Here is a 17,204-nt window from a genome sequence, read left to right as displayed (position 1 = left end):
TTTAAGTAAAAAAGTTCAGGGAAATTATTGTTTTGAGTCTCTGTAACTATGTTCAAGTTTAGATTTAATTCTGTATTTTATTTTGATATATTTTATGATTTCATGATTTCAGTAAATTAATTCAAATAGTTAATACCCTTAGTTATTCAAATTTTTGAAAAATTAATTCTAACACGCATTAAAAAATTCATATATGTAACACAAAAAATCATATTTGCTTCAAATATACACATATTGAAATATCAAATTTCTAAATGTAGAAGGGTTGAAATGTTTTTTTAATAATAAAGGGACTAAAATGAACTTTATAATACGGTACAAGAACTTGTAACGTAATGTCTCAAGTTTTCATTGGGATTGTTATAAAAATAAATAAATATTTTATTAAAATCTATATTTGATATATTGATAGCATATTTTTTATATCACAATAATTTTAAAAATTATCATATTTTATTATTTTTATATGATAATAATTTTTTATTTTATATAATTTATATCATTTAATATTTTACTTTGTATTATATTTTTACTAGATATTATTAGCGCACGTAAAAAACAAAACTAGTTAAACAAACATTTCTTTACGAATCCAAATATCGCTAATTCAAACTATTTTTATTTTTCATTTTACATATAAATTCTCAAATAACATGGAAATTAATCAATGCAATTGCAAATTGATCAATAATTTTGCTATTACAACATAGGTTTCAGTCCCTAAAATATTGAAACCAAAATACTAGTACTTTAAATTCCATTTTTTTTTTAATACAAACTTTTACGAATAATTATACCAACGGAATTAAACTGCAAGTAAATCACGCAGTCGCTTTCGCTTTAGCTGCTGCTCTTTCCCTCTCCAAATGTTCAAACAAGCTTCCATCATAAACAGCTTTAATTGTTTCTCTCCTCAATAATCCATTTTCATCCTTGCAAAGTGTGTATAATGCTTTCCATTCCGTCCAGCTTCCAATCCTGTAAAGGAGTCATTTGTCGGATTTTGTTTAAGAAAACTCTCATTTCGTTTAGTTATTTTCGAGTCAAATGAACCAAATTTAAGTATCTTAATGCTTCACTAGGTTAGCTCGCTATCCTAGACCCTTTTATTTTTGCCATTAATTCGAAAATTTAACTTGATCAATTTAAACCTGAATGTGACATCCTAGATTTGATCATAAAAATTCAATAACCTAAAGGCTTATGTTCAACCTGAACCCAAACTGACTTGAAACTAAACCAACTCGACAAAAAAAATCAAATTTCAGATTTGGATGACTTGAATCCAATGATGTTTGAATTGAACTAAACTGATCAGTCAAACCAATTGGATTTAAAACCGATTGAAGTATCAATCCAAAAAATATTGTCGAACCAATTGAACCAAATTTCTATTTTTACTTTTTTAATTGAATTGGTCGAACTCAAAATAATACAAATTCAAAATAGTCCAACCAAAATAACCTGAAATTTTTAAAACCTTAATTGACGACTTGAACCAAGACCAACCCAACCTGCCCAATCAACATATCTCCTCAGACAAAAATTATCTAGCTTAAAGTTGAGCATGAGAATCGACTTATTTAATAATAATCAAACAAGCTTAATCTAACGAGTTCCAAGTGATTCAATCTTTACTTCGAACCAAACTTTAATTTTAAAATTGAAATTCAACTTGATTCAAGCATGAATTGGACTCAATTAAACTATGTTTAACTTACGATAAAGAAATTTAAGAAGTACACTTACCAGCCTTTGTAATCTTTAGGTTCCCTGTTAGATTTGAGCATCGCCATTAGTTCATCAGATGTCAACGCATTAGTATGTGTTCGTGCGTGTTTGCTGAAGATTTCATCAAATTTCGAAGGTACGAACCTATCGTATCATATAACTCTATAATTAGATATGAGATCTTAAAAATAATTCACAGAAAAATTATATCAATAAATAATGTATTAAGATATCACCAAAAATCGATAAAAATACCATGGAGACCCATATATTAGGAGTTAAATTCTATTTTGCCTTTTCTACTTAAAAATGAGTAAATAAATCCTTATACATTAGATCAAAGAGTAAACTAATCATTCATTAAAAATTTATCAATTTCTATTATTAAAATTAGTCCCTATACATTTGCATGAGGTACACGTGACACAACGTGTCACTATATGATTATTCCCTTAGCCATCCTAGTTTTTAACAGTACAATCGGATTAAATTTTTAACAAGAAAGATTAATTTTCTCCTTAATATAATATACAGAGACTAATTTGTCCATTTTTTTAGTTGAGGGGGTAAAATATAATCTAACTACTAGTACAAATGCCTCTATAATACTTTTACCCCAAAATAACAACCTTGACCAAACTAAAAATTAAATATATCCCAACACATCTCGACCCGACCTAACTTAATATGCCCCAACATATTCCAAACTTGACCTAACCCAAAATTAAATATTCACAATTTTTAATTTTTTTATATATTTCTATTAAAACATAATAATATTCTTTTATTGTTTTTAATCATACTATTAATTATTTTCTTATGTAGAGCAAATATTCTTCAAATTTTTATATATATATATTTTAAACTAATATAATATATAAAGATATTGTGGTAATATCTCAAGACGGAACAGGGCGACCCAACCCAATCCAGCTAATTGAAGAATTAGAGCCGTCCCACCCCAAACCTCAATTTTTAAAAAGAAACTGACACTATCAAATCGGGTCAAAACCTATCGTACAAGAACCAAGCCAAAAAATATTTTAAATGATACCTTGATTAAGTTTTATATTTTTATAAAAATTATAATGTAATTTTACCATTACATTAACATATATCTTTAGAATTTCAAAATATAATTTTACTCTTTATTTAATTAAAATTTTATAAATTTTCGAGAGCTAAAAACACAAATTCTCTCCCTTCTTTCTGCCTTCTAAGTTTTGCTACAATTTCTTAGGGTTACTTTATAGCGTCTCAACTAGACCTGTCCATGGGCTGAGCCGGGTTTGGGCCGGGCCCACAAAAAATTTTCAACCCATTTACTAGGCCCAGGCCCGACCCAGCCCTAAATATGGGCCCAATATTTTGCCCAGGCCCGGCCCGAAGAAAAAATATGGGGCCCGAGCCCGGCCCTTTTTTAATTAAAATTAAAATTATTTTTTTAATAAAATTAAAACTAATTGTTATTAAAATTAATTGTTAGTAAAATTATCAAATTATTAATTGTTAATTGTATTAATTGTTGTAATAAAATCTAACATTTGATTAGTAAATTTATCAAATTATTAATTGTATTAATTGTATTAATTGTTGTAATAAAATCTAACATTTGATTAGTAAATTTATCAAATTATTAATTGTATTAATTGTTGTAATAAAATCTAACATTTGATTAGTAAAACAAACTTGATGTTTTATTATTATTATTTTGTAACACTAGTTAAGGAAATGAAAGTAAATAAACTTAAAATAAAAAACTATTGTATTTTAAAAATAAAAAATATATATTTAATATTTTTTGGGCTGGGCCCGGGCCAAAAAAATCTTGCCCAAAACCCGGCCCATTTTTTAAACGGGCCTATAATTTTGCCCAAGCCCATATTTCGGGCCTATATTTTTACCCAAACCCTCCCATATTTCGGGTGGGCCGCCGGCCCATGGACAGGTCTAGTCTCAACACACCCTTAATTTTTATAAAAAGTATTCAATATTTATATTCTACTTATATTATACAAGTATGTATATTACTATTATTTATATTTAAATCCAACACATATTTAAATATTAATATAAAATTAAGAGGTTCAACATATAATAATATTTTAAGAACTTAAATGTACTGTAAAACAACATATACTCTTCTTCAATATTCACACTAATCCGATTATAATAATAAAAAATAAAGAAATGGAATTTATGCATACCAGATCGTATGCTCAAGTGATTTAAAAAAGCTTAGATTCCTCGAAAAAGTAGTGGTCACAAATTTTAGTTTAGATTATTGGAATTGAGTTAAGTTTGGACCGACCTAACAGTGTATTTTATTATTCAAAAAGTATTTATAAATTTACCTTCCTTCACTGTCGTATACACCAGAGTCACTCCCATGTTTTCCCATTTGGATGTTTTTAACCTCAATAGGAAAGAGAAGAGATGGAAATTTTCCCTGTAGAAAATAAGATCATATGAATTTGGAAATTTATAATAATTTCCAAGAGATTAAAATATAATTTTATAATGTATTAATTTATTATCATATTTTTAAAGAGATTAAACATATTAGTTTCCATTTTTAAGAGATATAATGTAATTTTATCATAATTAATTTTAAAGTAATCATATATAAAGAACGCCCTCAATTTGTAAATTAAGTTTAGTGAAGTTTTTAAATATTTACATAAAAGATTATTTTCACGTAAATAAAAATTAATCAATAACTCTTTACATAGCATTTGTTTAATGAAGTTTTATATAATATTAAGTTATTTTATTATTTTAAATATGAAATATTATTTTTATATCATAAAACTAAAATTAATTATAAATTACATAAAAAACTTTGATTCGATTAATTACAAATTTTAATTTATGAAAAAATCTAAATATCATCAATCCAAATCAATATATGGTTTTTTTTCTTATCCATTTGTGTGTATTTATACAATTTAATTCACATAAAATCTATATTATTCAAGTCCGTCCAACTCGTGACAAAGGAATTCCGTTGAAATAAACTTATAATTAACATTAATAACTTAGGTTTGATTGTCAAACACTTGTTTTCTTATCATAAAAAGAAAGTTACGATCATTTAGAATTCAGGTAAATGTTATATCCATTGTTTTCTTAATCGGATTGAAACGATTGATTGGACTAAAAATATAGAGATTTCAGTTTGGAAGAAGGGATTAGATTTTTAACCTGAATTAATTTTTTAATTATTTATTTATTCGAATTAAATAAACCGGTTGAATTGAAAACAGATTCAACCATAATCGGATTCTAAAACTTTTATATATATTATATAGACTAATAAGATAAGATGAGTTGTTTAAAATTTTATATATTTAACAAATCTTATTTTATAATTATATATAGATGTTTACTGATAATAAATATTAAAAACAATTGAAGAACCCAGGATTTTGATTTCTTTTCATAAATTTCAGTTAATATTTCAAAATAAAATAAAATGCAACATAATTTAAAAAAGAAAAAAAGAACTTACTGGTCGAGTTGTGCCACTAAGAGAAAGGTTGATGAAGACAGCACCCGCCATTGACAGTAAATAACCAGCTCCAATTGCTCGAAAACCTTAAAAAAATGAATATGAAAAGAGGAATTAAAATCAATTTTTAGTTTAAAAAAAAAGGAAAAGGGGGAAAATAAACCTTGAAAGGTCTCCCATGGATTTAGTTTAAAAAAAAAGGAAAAGGGGGAAAATAAACCTTGAAAGGTCTCCCATGGATAAACAAGGCCGTCATGATTCCTATCGAAGAACGCAGCATGTTTTTGCAACACGTTTTGATCAGTAGCCATTGTTGATCTCAATGAATCACCATCAACTCCTGCATATACATTTACATAAATATAAGCACCATTTCATACGATTAATTTCAAAAAAATCACTGCAAAATCACACAGATCTAATAAGAAAAAGTTGAATCTATTCATTACCATCTTGAAAATCTTCCGATTTCGAAGAAGAAACCATGTTTGCTAAAGCTGTAATTTGGGGATGAACTTAAAAGAAAAAAAAAGTAAATGCAAAGAAGGAAGATTAAAGGTTTTATGAAATTTGGCTGATAAAAACGATTTTTTTTTTTTTTTGGATGCTATGAATAACACTGCTTGTAAATCTTAGGGTCATGGCTTAGCAGTTATTTATAAGGAAACAGGCTGACACGTCTCAGGTGTGTGCCTGCCGAACTTTTTGAAAAATGAGACGCGCTTTAGAAAATGATAATTTTAGAAAGGTTAAAATATGATATAGGTCTTGCATTCTTTATAAGTTTATAATTTAATCCATATACTTTTATTTACAGGAATGAATTAACATATACTAAGGTATTTGAACTTGGTAATTTATGCCTACTTAGTACTTAAACTTAGAAACACTAAACCAACTAGTTACCTTTTTTAAATACCTAACTAACATCGTTAAAATATGTTCGACATGCAACTCACGACCAATAACATTGTGACACATGCAAACCTTACATTTTGACAAGTGGCAAAAGAATTAAAAATATTTATAAAAAATTATAATTTTATTTTTTCCACGTGTCGAAATATGGGGTTGTCGCTTGTCATCATAATATTAGTAATCAGTGCCATATCAGCGCTAGAGGTGCTCATGGGCCGGGTTTGGGCCGGGCCCAAAAAATTTTGGCCCGCGTCCTAGGCTTGGGTCGGGCCTAAAATTTTATCCAGGCTCGGCCCGGGAAAAAATTCCTAAGCCCGGCCTATTTTTTTAATAAACACCAAAAAAATATTTAAAAAAATAAAATATTTTTAAAATATTTTAAAATTAAAAAATTAAAAAATATATTTATTATATTTAGGCCGGGTCAGGCCAAAACCAAGCCAATAATGTGGTGTCCGAGGCCCGGCCCGTTTTCTAAACGGGCCTCATTTTTTTGCCCAAACTCATATTTTGGGCCTATATTTTTACCCGAACCCTCCCATATTTCAGACAGGGTCGCCCGGCCAATGAGCACCTCTAATCAGCGCCATATCAACATATTTTAACAGTGTTGCCAGGTACCTAAAAGAAGTATCAAGTTGGCTTATAATTTTCAAGTTTGGGTACCAGTTAGGTTCCAAAAAAAGTTTAGGTACCAAGTAGATACAAGTTGACAAGTTCAAGTATCTCCATATATATTAGCCCTACAATAATTTAGTTCCTTTATTTTATAGATTTTTAAATTTAGATCCAATTGTTAACATAATTAATTTTTTTAATTAAATTTGTTGGTGTGGCATTTTGAAATAAAATAAAAATATTAACCATCGTAACTAAACATATGACATTGTAATAAACTTAAATTTAACAAAATAATCTTATTAGTGTTAACAGTTAGACATAAATTTTGAAAATTAAAAAGCGAGAGGATTAAATTCTTAGAAATAAAAGTAAATGGACTAAATTCTTAATTTACTAAAAAATACAAATATATATGACATATTTTAATCTTTTCGAAATTATAAGTTAAAATGTCTTTAGTCTTTGCATTTTGATAAAATTTAAGATTTAGCCATTGTACTTAAAAAATTAAAAGAAATAAAAAATTGTTTTTTTAATTTAAAAGAATTTTAAAATTCTAATTTAATCATTAACCCTTAATTAGCTTTTCAAAATGGATAAACATTAGGGACTAAATTTATAATTATGTCAAAATTTAAATAAAATTTAAAATAAAATTATAAATTATTAAAATAAAACAACATATTTTAACTGACAAAATACAAAAATATATATATTTAAATTAATATATTGAAACTTTTTTATAAGGGGTCGTGTTTTGTTAAAGCATCAAATTCGAAACTAATCTCATCTAAAAACTGCAACATAAATCTTTGGTCATTTCACTTGAAATTCAAGTAATAATGCATTCAAATTAAAATAACCCAAATTATTTTTATGTAAATCAATTCCCCAATATAAAATTAAAATAACTAAAAAAAAACCTAATTGCAACATATTTTGCTTCGTCCATTGGCAAGCTTAATCAAAGGCAAGTAAAGGTTCTCTTATTTTGCCAAATAAATATTTAGAATTTGGGAAATTATTAATTTGGTATTTAAGTTTTGACACTTTTTTAACATGACAGCTGTATTGTTTTTCAATCCAATTTAGTATTTGTATTTGACAAAATAATATATTTTGGCACCAAAAATAGCAGCGCTAATATTTTTTTATGTTTAATTCAAGTTTTAGAATCGATTTAATCAAAATTCTTAATTAACTAAAAATATTATCAATTAATTTTCATCAAATCAACCCTAAAACTCAAATTATATTTGACAAATTAAATACAAAATTAAACAAATTCACAATTGACACTTAATTTATTTTATTAATAAAATCATAAAAATCAAACATAATAATATTAGCAGTCAAATTCATCTTAAAACTTGAATTAAACAACAAAAAGTTAACACCGTTACATTGGAATACCAAAATATATAAGTTTTATCAAATACAGGTACCGAATTGGACAAAAAATAAAACAGGTATCGTATTAGAAAAAAGAGTAAAATTCAAGTACCAAATAATATATTTTAAAATTTTGAAATAAACAAATGAATTAGAGCACGTTTGGTAAATTAAATATCATCTCCAAACTCGTAAAATATAACCCACCATAGCCGTCGGATTTGGCCACCCTTTGACACCAAGCGACCAAATTCGTCTACGCTTCCTTTTTATATGCCTTTTCATGTTATCAATATATAACATTTATTTCCTAAACTTGTTAATTTTTCCCAATCTGGTCCTCGTTAATCTTGGAACTTAGGCAATTTTTCTCGATTTGATCTCGAACTTAGATCCCATTAAGGTTTGATGACGAGACATCATCACCTGAATATTTTAAGAACACGCCATCTCACCTTAATGGAATTCGAGTTTAGAGATTAAATTGAGAAAAACCACCAAGTTTCCAACTAATATGGGCAAAAAATATTTAAGAACCAATGTGAAAAAAATTATCAAATTTAAAGATATCATAATCGAACCAAAATGGATGTTTGAATTGAAAATTAATGATTACACTAGTTCGATCGATGGTATAAAATCATATGTAGATTAAGCCATTATAAATGAATAAAAACGGAAAATTTGGACAAAAATCAAACCATTTCAACCAATCTATGAATTTGTTTAAGAAATTTTATTTAATTATTATTGTATCAATGTTTCGATCGATCCAACTATTACTTCAATTTTACAACATTGATGTCGAATTAAGACATAAAAATTCAAGAAAATATTTGTAAATGTTGTTCAATATTATAAAGGGCTAATTACATCCCACATCTTCAAATTACTATTTATATATTCAATTAATCCTAAATTTCAATATATTTTAATTAAAATTTTAAATTATCATACCAAATCAATTATGTGGATTTAAACGTTAAATATTAACTTAGAAAATATTTTAATTAAAAGTCAAATTTCTTTAGAATAAAGAAAAGATTAATATAATAAATTTATCAAATGCACGACAAAGTTAATTGAGGAATCTAGTGACAGCTCATATCTTAGTTCATTGCATTTCTTTTCTTTTTCTAAACCAATTTGATTTTCTAGAATGTACAAATTTTCGAGAATCACGGTTGAAATTTAAATATATATAAACTATATCAAGGTCACTAAATTATTAGTAAATTTATATTTTGATTACTTAACTTTAAAAAGTTACAAAATGGTCATTAAATTATTTAATTTTTTTTATTTAAGGCATTGGGTTGTTAAATTTTTTTTAAGCCCAACTAGTGAATTTTAAGCGATGATTTGACGATTGGTCCTACAAATCAATACCTATCGACGAGTAAAAGAACATATATTAGATTTAAGTCAATCTGATGGCTAGTGTTGGAGATCAGAGAATAAAGATATTTAGATTTGGTCTGCAAATTTGTGACATTCAAAGTTGTTTCATGAAAAAAAAAACTAAACTATAGAAAAGAAGGGGACTATGAGCTTTCGATTAGTCTAGATAGTGCGAATAAAAAAGGTTATACAACAACGATTATAAGAGCCTAATGATTTAAATGAAAACTTTTGAATAGTTTAGTAATCATTTTATAACTTCTTGAAGTTGAGTGACCAAAACATAAACTTACTAATAGTTTAGTGACATTGGGTGTAGTTTACCCTGAGTTATTAGTAAGTTTATATTTCGGTCATTCAACTTCAAAAAGTTACAAAATAGTCACGAAACTAGTCGAAAGTTTTTATTCAAGGCAGTGGGTTGTTAAAATTGCTTCTATATGATATTCTATAGTTCAATTTTATTCATAAAATGACTTTAATAATTATGAATCTGTAAACCAAAATCTGAACAGTTTTCTTATTCGATCTCTGACATTAATTACCATATTAACTTGGATCTAAGATATATTATTTACTCATCGAAGGGTACTAATTCACCATGCCGATCGTCGAATCCTCGCTTTGAACTCACTAGCCAAACTTAAAAAAAAAAAAAAAAAAAACTTAACAGCCCAATGACTTACATAAAAATTTTCGAATAGTTCAGTGACTTAAATAAATTCTTTAAATAATTCAATGAGCATTTTGTAACTTTTTAAAATTAATTGACCAAAACGTAAATTTATTAATAATTTAATCAATTTGTGAGTAGATTATCTTCATTTTATTTTGAAATGGGAACTCTTCGTATGAACTCTTTGTTTCTTTTGGGGCTTTAATCATGAAATATGCTTTCTCTTATTAATAATTACATATTTTGTTAAACTCAATATTCATTGAAACTCTTTTAGGGTTTCATCTAGAAATTTTAAAAAGTTAAAAAAGTCACTAAACTATCAATAAGTTTACGTTTTAATCACTCAATTTCAAAAAGTTAATGGTCACTGAATTATACAAAAGTTTTCATTTAAGTCGCCTAACTATTTGAAAGTTTTTATTTATGTCACTGAGTTGTTAAGTTTTTTTTATTTTAAAAAAAATTGACTAGCGAGCTCCAAACGACGATCTAATGATCAATATGGTGGATTAGTTCCCATCAACAAGTAGAACATATATTAGATTTAAGTTGATCTAACGGTTAATGTCAAAGATCATAGAATAAAGCTGTTTGGGTTTTGATTCGAATGTTCATAACGTTCAAAGTTGTTTCATGAAAAAAATTAAATTGTAAAAGAAAAGGAGTAGAGTTTTCGATTGGTGCAGAGAGTGTAAATAGAGATAGCCATACCTTGATGACTTTAATAGCACAATGACTTATATAAAAACTTTCTAATAGTTTAATTACCATTTTGTAACTTTTAAGAGTTAGATAACTAAAACGTAAATAACTAATAGTTGAATGATGTTGGTTGTAGATTACTCATATAAATATGATTATGATACGTAAAAGAAAACGAGTCCTAAGAACTCCAAATCCGCATAGTAGAGTACAAGCTAACTTTTGCTTTACTTCCCGTAAACCCAATATCAAAGGTAAAGCATATTTTCATTCAATGTTATTAGACTAACTACTCTAATAAATATAATTTATCCAAAAATATTTAATTTTTATTTATTTAATTGATATTTGAATTTACTAACATATAAACATCAAACATCAGTTCTCGATTCACCCAATTCAATTTTAGACCCGTTCAATTGTCAATTTTTATTCCAATTTTTGATTTTTACCAATTTCAAATGATTTTAGAGTCAATTGGTTCAACCCTTTATTTAAAGAGTTACATTGATCAATTCTCGATCCATCCAATCTGATCTTGTTCCATAATACTTATCACATAATCAAATCTTGACAGAATCTAAAATCATTGACCAAAATGTATCTAATTGCCAAGTTCAAAGACCAACTTGTACCCAATTTCCAAGTTGAATTGCCAAAAATAATATTACCCAAAATCTTATACCCAAGCTCTTCATTTCTATAAATTATAACATAAATGTATGATCTTCAAATATATCGAATAGCTGTTTTTAAAAGAAAATGGAACATATCTGTGTTAAACGCATTCCACATTCAACTACAAATCCGAATAACATAGATCACAATATAAATTAATTAAGAAGTTCGATTTATTTAACCACCATTTGGTGGAGCCAAGGGCATCTCTCTCATACACAAGCATTATATTATATATATATGATTGAGCTAAGGCAGTTGCAGGAATTATCTGTGTATATATATTATGTACATTATGTTCATACAATTAAGTTTAAAAGATGCAACACCTCACCACTAATCCCTTTTGATCAATCCTCGCCTCATCATTGCCTGGGAAAGAACATATCATCACAACATGATTTAAAGAAAGAGCATTTATGCAATGAAAAAATATATAAATCTCACAAATAATATCAGAAAATCTATAATGTTAGCTCATGGTACTCGTAAGAGGGGGTGAATTCAAAAATTTTTTAGGGAGAACCAAAATTGAATTATAAATTTTTGAGAGTTCAAAATATAATTTTATCATTTATTAGTTTATGATTTTATCATTATCGAAGGGACTGAACAGAAAATTTGTTTATTTTGGGGGGCCAAAGTGATTTTTTAATGTTCGCCGCTGCACCATAGGGAGACTGCCTAGAAGGGTGAAAAGGGTGTCCAAAGAGAACAATACCTTTGGTGTAAGTGCACATGAGGGTGACAACCAAATCCCGCTCGTTTACGGAGAAGGCACATTTTTAGTAGTGACCAAGACTAGGATGCCTTTCCCACGTCACTATAAACATTTAGTCATTATTTCGGTCTAAACTTATGTTAAATATATGGTTCTTTTTGGTTATCATGGCTTTAAGGTCCAAAGGTAACTTATTGTTTCATGCAACAATTAATATTTTTCGCCTACAAAATTTGACCATCCTAATGAAATAAACTTATTTCAAAAATATATATTATGTTGCTCAGATTCTTCATTTTTCTCTAAGTACTTGTGTCCAATACTCATGCCTGACACACAAATACGAGAATGAGACCACAAGGAGCTTCCAAATACATTAAATAAACTAACCATACCCATGTCAGATACATACCCAACTGTGACACGCACACCAGAGCCCAAGTAACACAGTATATATATATGCATGCTTAATCAAAAGTAAGATTTACACACCTTCAGGAGGCTGAGTAAGCTTCCGGTTTTGTGGAGACATCATTTCTTTCTTCAGCTGAGTCAATATATCCTCCATTGTATGCTCCCTTCGCCAATTAGCAAGCATGGGGAAAAGGCTTGGTTCAACCTGGTTATTTAGCAGCTATAAGTATAGCATATCATAGCATAAAAGGTTCCCTGAACAAACATCACCTACCACTTTGGTTTCAGGATTGACACAGGTCATATTTATCTGGGTTTGAAACCTCACGCTCGGTGGGTTATCAGGATAATCCATGCCACAGAACAATTTCAACTGGTAGATGCGTCCTTCATGAACAGTCTGAGACAAATCAACAGTAAGCAATGCATCAATTCATTTTCGTTTAAGAAATGATGGTTTTCAAATTCATATTAGTATTTCCTTTGACCATAAGTTCGACACCATATTAAGAGATTCACATTACATACTGGTGTTGATAAGTAGGGTTCATATTTTAGAATTGAATTCGATCCATGATTCATGGTGTATATTTAACAATTTAAGCTTATTCTAGAAACTAGAGGGAGGTGATGCAACAAAGAAAACACTCGTAGTGGCTCCCAAGGTGACAAGAAATCCAAAAAGTTCAGAACCAAAAGCAGATTAGTGACTTGCTATAGAACAGCAAGTCCGACATAAAACGTGCTTGTAAGATGGATCATATTGATGATAAGGATAATTTTTGGACCAATTGGTTGGCTCTTACATCGAGTATTACAAGTTGGGGCCACATGTTCACGATGGTCCTGAGTTGGGTTGTGTTGGAATTTTATTCTTATTTTTCTAATAAATTCTACCACAATTTGGAGCAGTTATAGAAGAGCCAATAGAGACAATGTATTACTTTGTTCTACGTTGAGAGAATACAAAGATGAGCTAAAATGTGTTGCAAGAAGGATTATTAGAATAAAGCAAGTATATTTTACGTCTTGGAGACACAGTTCTAAGGAGGTTTAAAGGGTTTGCAGTATTACGAGATAAAATAGAGACAAATGATCATCGAGTTCAGATGGTATCCTAGAAACTTAGTAAGCAAGAAATTTCTTGCTTTCTCTCTTTGTACATCTGTCTTCTTATGTGTTTCAAGAGAAAATTGACACCTTAAAGTACACGCCAAGTTTGATGTTTGGCTTAGACCCATCATTGTACTTACCCATACCAATTCAGAGACGCATGCACGAACTACTGAAATATAACACGAGACAGGCACACAGAGAGAGGGAGAGACTCACATTAGGGGGGCCAATAATAGTGCCAGTCCACGATTGCATGTATACGTCATCAGCATCGTCCATTCCATAGCTAACAGTTCCATCCCCAATTCCTTTTTCACCTCTCTCGAGTTCTTCTAGCAATCTGAAATTCCTTGGCACTGCCAAAGACAGAGATTTTAGTAAACAATGTCACTCTTGAAGTTTGCTTTAAGTCCATCTTTACCAAATGCAATTTGGGAAAATGTAAAAAAGCAAAGTTTCTTCACGAGCAAAGGCTATAAATCTTAGAGAGTAACAGTTGACAAAGAACACAGAAATAAACGAAGTGACGTGCGATAGCATATGCCACAGGATCCAATCATAAGTTCATCATTAACAAGGTTTAATCCTAAACCATGAATGAGCACAAAAAACCATATATGAGAGTTCAGTTTTGGAGAATGGCTCTAATAGGACCCGCCGAATCCCAAACCAGTCCTTGTCTCCTGCCAAAGCTGTCAATCAATGACAATCTTCTACTGCTGAGCCTGCAGTTGAAGAGGTAGGGACAGAGGTTGTCCAGAGATCGAACCCGAGACGGGTATAAGATCAGAACATAAACACAAGTACTTCGCTACTACACCTATGATTCAGTCAATCAAATATCATAAAATTTTACAGTATTAATAATGTGCCCATATTTCCATTACCTAAGCCCTATTTGACACCAGCAATAAAACCCATTAAAACAAACGAAATCTTGTAAAGATTTTCACTAACAAAGCCTGTAAAGTTTTGGGAACTTTACAGTAAACAAATGAACAACAAATATCAAAGCTACAAACCCCTAATTCCTACAAAATCGAATAATTAGCCCCCCAGATACATAACTAACTTCAAAGTTCCATTAACAGAGGAATTATATCAATTTATAAGTGATAAAAAAAAGGGAAATTTGAGAAAAAAATTAGAAATTTAGGGATTTGAAAATAGGAACTTACCGACAACACTTGATCCTTCAGAACCCATTCCTTCTCTTGATCGTTTCAAAACAAAGAGATAAAGAATTAGGTTTTTTTTCTCTCTGATTTCAAAAGCGAAAACCCATAAATAGTTGAGTGGAAAATCAACAGCTAGTGTTTCACAAATCACAACTTAGGATGGTCCACTACCACTATGCAGATGTACGGTTTATTTGGATCCGAAGTTAAAAAGGCTTTCGATGAAATTAAAAGGGTAAATTTCATACATGATCACTAAATTAAAGTTAAGACTACGTTTTGGTCACATAAGTTCTAAATATTATGTAATAATCACCAATGTTATTGATTTGTTACATTTTGATCACTTAACTGCCCTAAAACTATGATATGTTAAAAAATTACAGGTGTAACAAGTCAACTCAACACCAACTCAATCATACACTTAAAAATAGTATAGATATTAGAAGTGATACTAAAACTCAAGCACTCCCATTGTAAATAGTATATACGATAATTCTATCAAACACATATACAAGTGTAATTTTTAAAAATATCCAATAAACAATGAAACAAGTTTTTGAAACTATTAATAATAACATATTTGCAATATATGCGAAATTAAAATAAAATAAAAGCAGATTAACCTATTTTAAATTAGTAGAGATATACAAGCGGTGTGAGTGAAACGATTCGTGTAATAATATTGAAATGTATAAAATTAAAATAAAACTTTTATTGAAGTTATAAAGTTGAAGTATTAAGGATGCCGATGGCATGGGTTAAAATCTCTTCATATGCAAAGTTTTTTTTTCGCTTTCTTAAAAATATAAAAAGACAAAAGTAATTTTGTAATAATATAATTTATTTTATTAGTTTAACCCACTGAGTTGATATCACTTAACTTGTGACATTGAACAACAAATAACTTAATACTAGTAAAGATATACATACAATGTAGGTGAAACAATTTGTGTAATGACATTGAAATGTATAATAATATCGAAATAAAGCTTTAGTTGAAGTGATAATGAAAAGTTTTATAAATGTCGTGACACGGCTCCAAATCTCAACAAATGCAAACTTTATACTTGTTTTTATTAAAATGTAAAGGACAAAGATATATTTGTACAAATATAACTTATTTCAATATGTAGGTAGTTTAGTAATTTTTCAATCGAAATGGTGTCTGGTTAACTTGTGACACAAACTCAGTCAATAGTTTAAATAATGAAAAGTTTGTGTAAAATTAAAACTAAAAACTAAGTAAAATTGAATAAAGAGTTAATAATAAAACTTTTGTAAAAGTTTGAAAACCTCAAAACTAATATTTTTAATTCATCTATTTTTACAATATTCATTTTCTTAATTTTTTCCATTTTAAATTATGCTACCTAAGATCTAACGTGTTATTTAACGGTTAAATTAACGATTTTTAGTAACGAAAAGACCTAATTGATATAATATCGATAGTTTAAGGATATAGTAAGAACGATTTGAAGTTTAGAAACTAATTTAGAATGAAGGTCATAGTTTAGGGATGTTTGGTGCAATTAATATATTATTCTTTCTCCCAAAACACAAGGGCAAACTATAGTAGTAGCCACTCAACTATTAGTAAATTTATTTTTGGTCACCTAACTGTGAAAAATTACAAGATGGTCACCTAACTATTTGTACTGTCTTTTTTCTCACTAGCTGACTAACAATGACAACTTTTAAAATTGACATAATAGCAGGTTTAACCTTCAACATTTATAAATTATGTCAATTTAGTCTCGATTCTAAAAATATAATCCTCAACATTTACACATCGTGTAATTTGCTCTCTCTTTCCACTTTTGATTTTGTTTATGACATTAAGGGTTAATTTTAAAAGAATGAGAAAAAAAATTGTTATCTTGAATTTTTGAGTGTGTCAAATTTCTTTATATTTTCAATTAAATTTGACCAATAAATTTACCTTTTTAGCTTTTTAGGTGAAAAGTTAAGAAAGAAAAACAAAATTATAAAAAACGGACCAAATTACACAATGTGTAAATGTTGAGGGTTAAATTTTTTTAGAATCAAGACTAATTTAATAGAATGTATAAACATCGAGGGTTAAAGCTGCTATTATACCAATTTTAAAAGCTGTCACTCTTAGTAGATAGTAGAGGTGCT

At 28.4% G+C, this 17,204-nt stretch overlaps 2 protein-coding genes across 2 annotated transcripts; both read right to left on the bottom strand.

Moving 5' to 3' along the window:
• Nucleotides 1-579: 579 nt before the first annotated feature.
• LOC105780627 (probable peroxygenase 5) lies at nucleotides 580-5,860 on the bottom strand. Its single transcript, XM_012605059.2, has 6 exons — nucleotides 5,692-5,860; nucleotides 5,463-5,582; nucleotides 5,243-5,328; nucleotides 4,086-4,180; nucleotides 1,750-1,875; nucleotides 580-978 (listed from the first exon to the last, which is right to left on the bottom strand). The coding sequence occupies exons 1-6, from the start codon at nucleotides 5,726-5,728 to the stop codon at nucleotides 822-824; spliced, it is 621 nt and encodes a 206-aa protein (XP_012460513.1). The 5' UTR covers nucleotides 5,729-5,860; the 3' UTR covers nucleotides 580-821.
• Nucleotides 5,861-11,784: 5,924 nt separating this feature from the next.
• On the bottom strand, nucleotides 11,785-15,244 carry LOC105780601 (ubiquitin-conjugating enzyme E2 variant 1A). The gene is made up of 5 exons (XM_012605025.2): nucleotides 15,063-15,244; nucleotides 14,101-14,240; nucleotides 13,043-13,168; nucleotides 12,847-12,973; nucleotides 11,785-12,005 (listed from the first exon to the last, which is right to left on the bottom strand). The coding sequence occupies exons 1-5, from the start codon at nucleotides 15,088-15,090 to the stop codon at nucleotides 11,947-11,949; spliced, it is 480 nt and encodes a 159-aa protein (XP_012460479.1). The 5' UTR covers nucleotides 15,091-15,244; the 3' UTR covers nucleotides 11,785-11,946.
• Between the last annotated feature and the right edge of the window lie 1,960 nt (nucleotides 15,245-17,204).

The sequence above is a fragment of the Gossypium raimondii genome, chromosome 4 (genome assembly GCF_025698545.1).
Source record: "Gossypium raimondii isolate GPD5lz chromosome 4, ASM2569854v1, whole genome shotgun sequence".
NCBI lineage: Eukaryota > Viridiplantae > Streptophyta > Magnoliopsida > Malvales > Malvaceae > Gossypium > Gossypium raimondii.
This window is presented reverse-complemented; position numbering and strand designations above follow the sequence as displayed.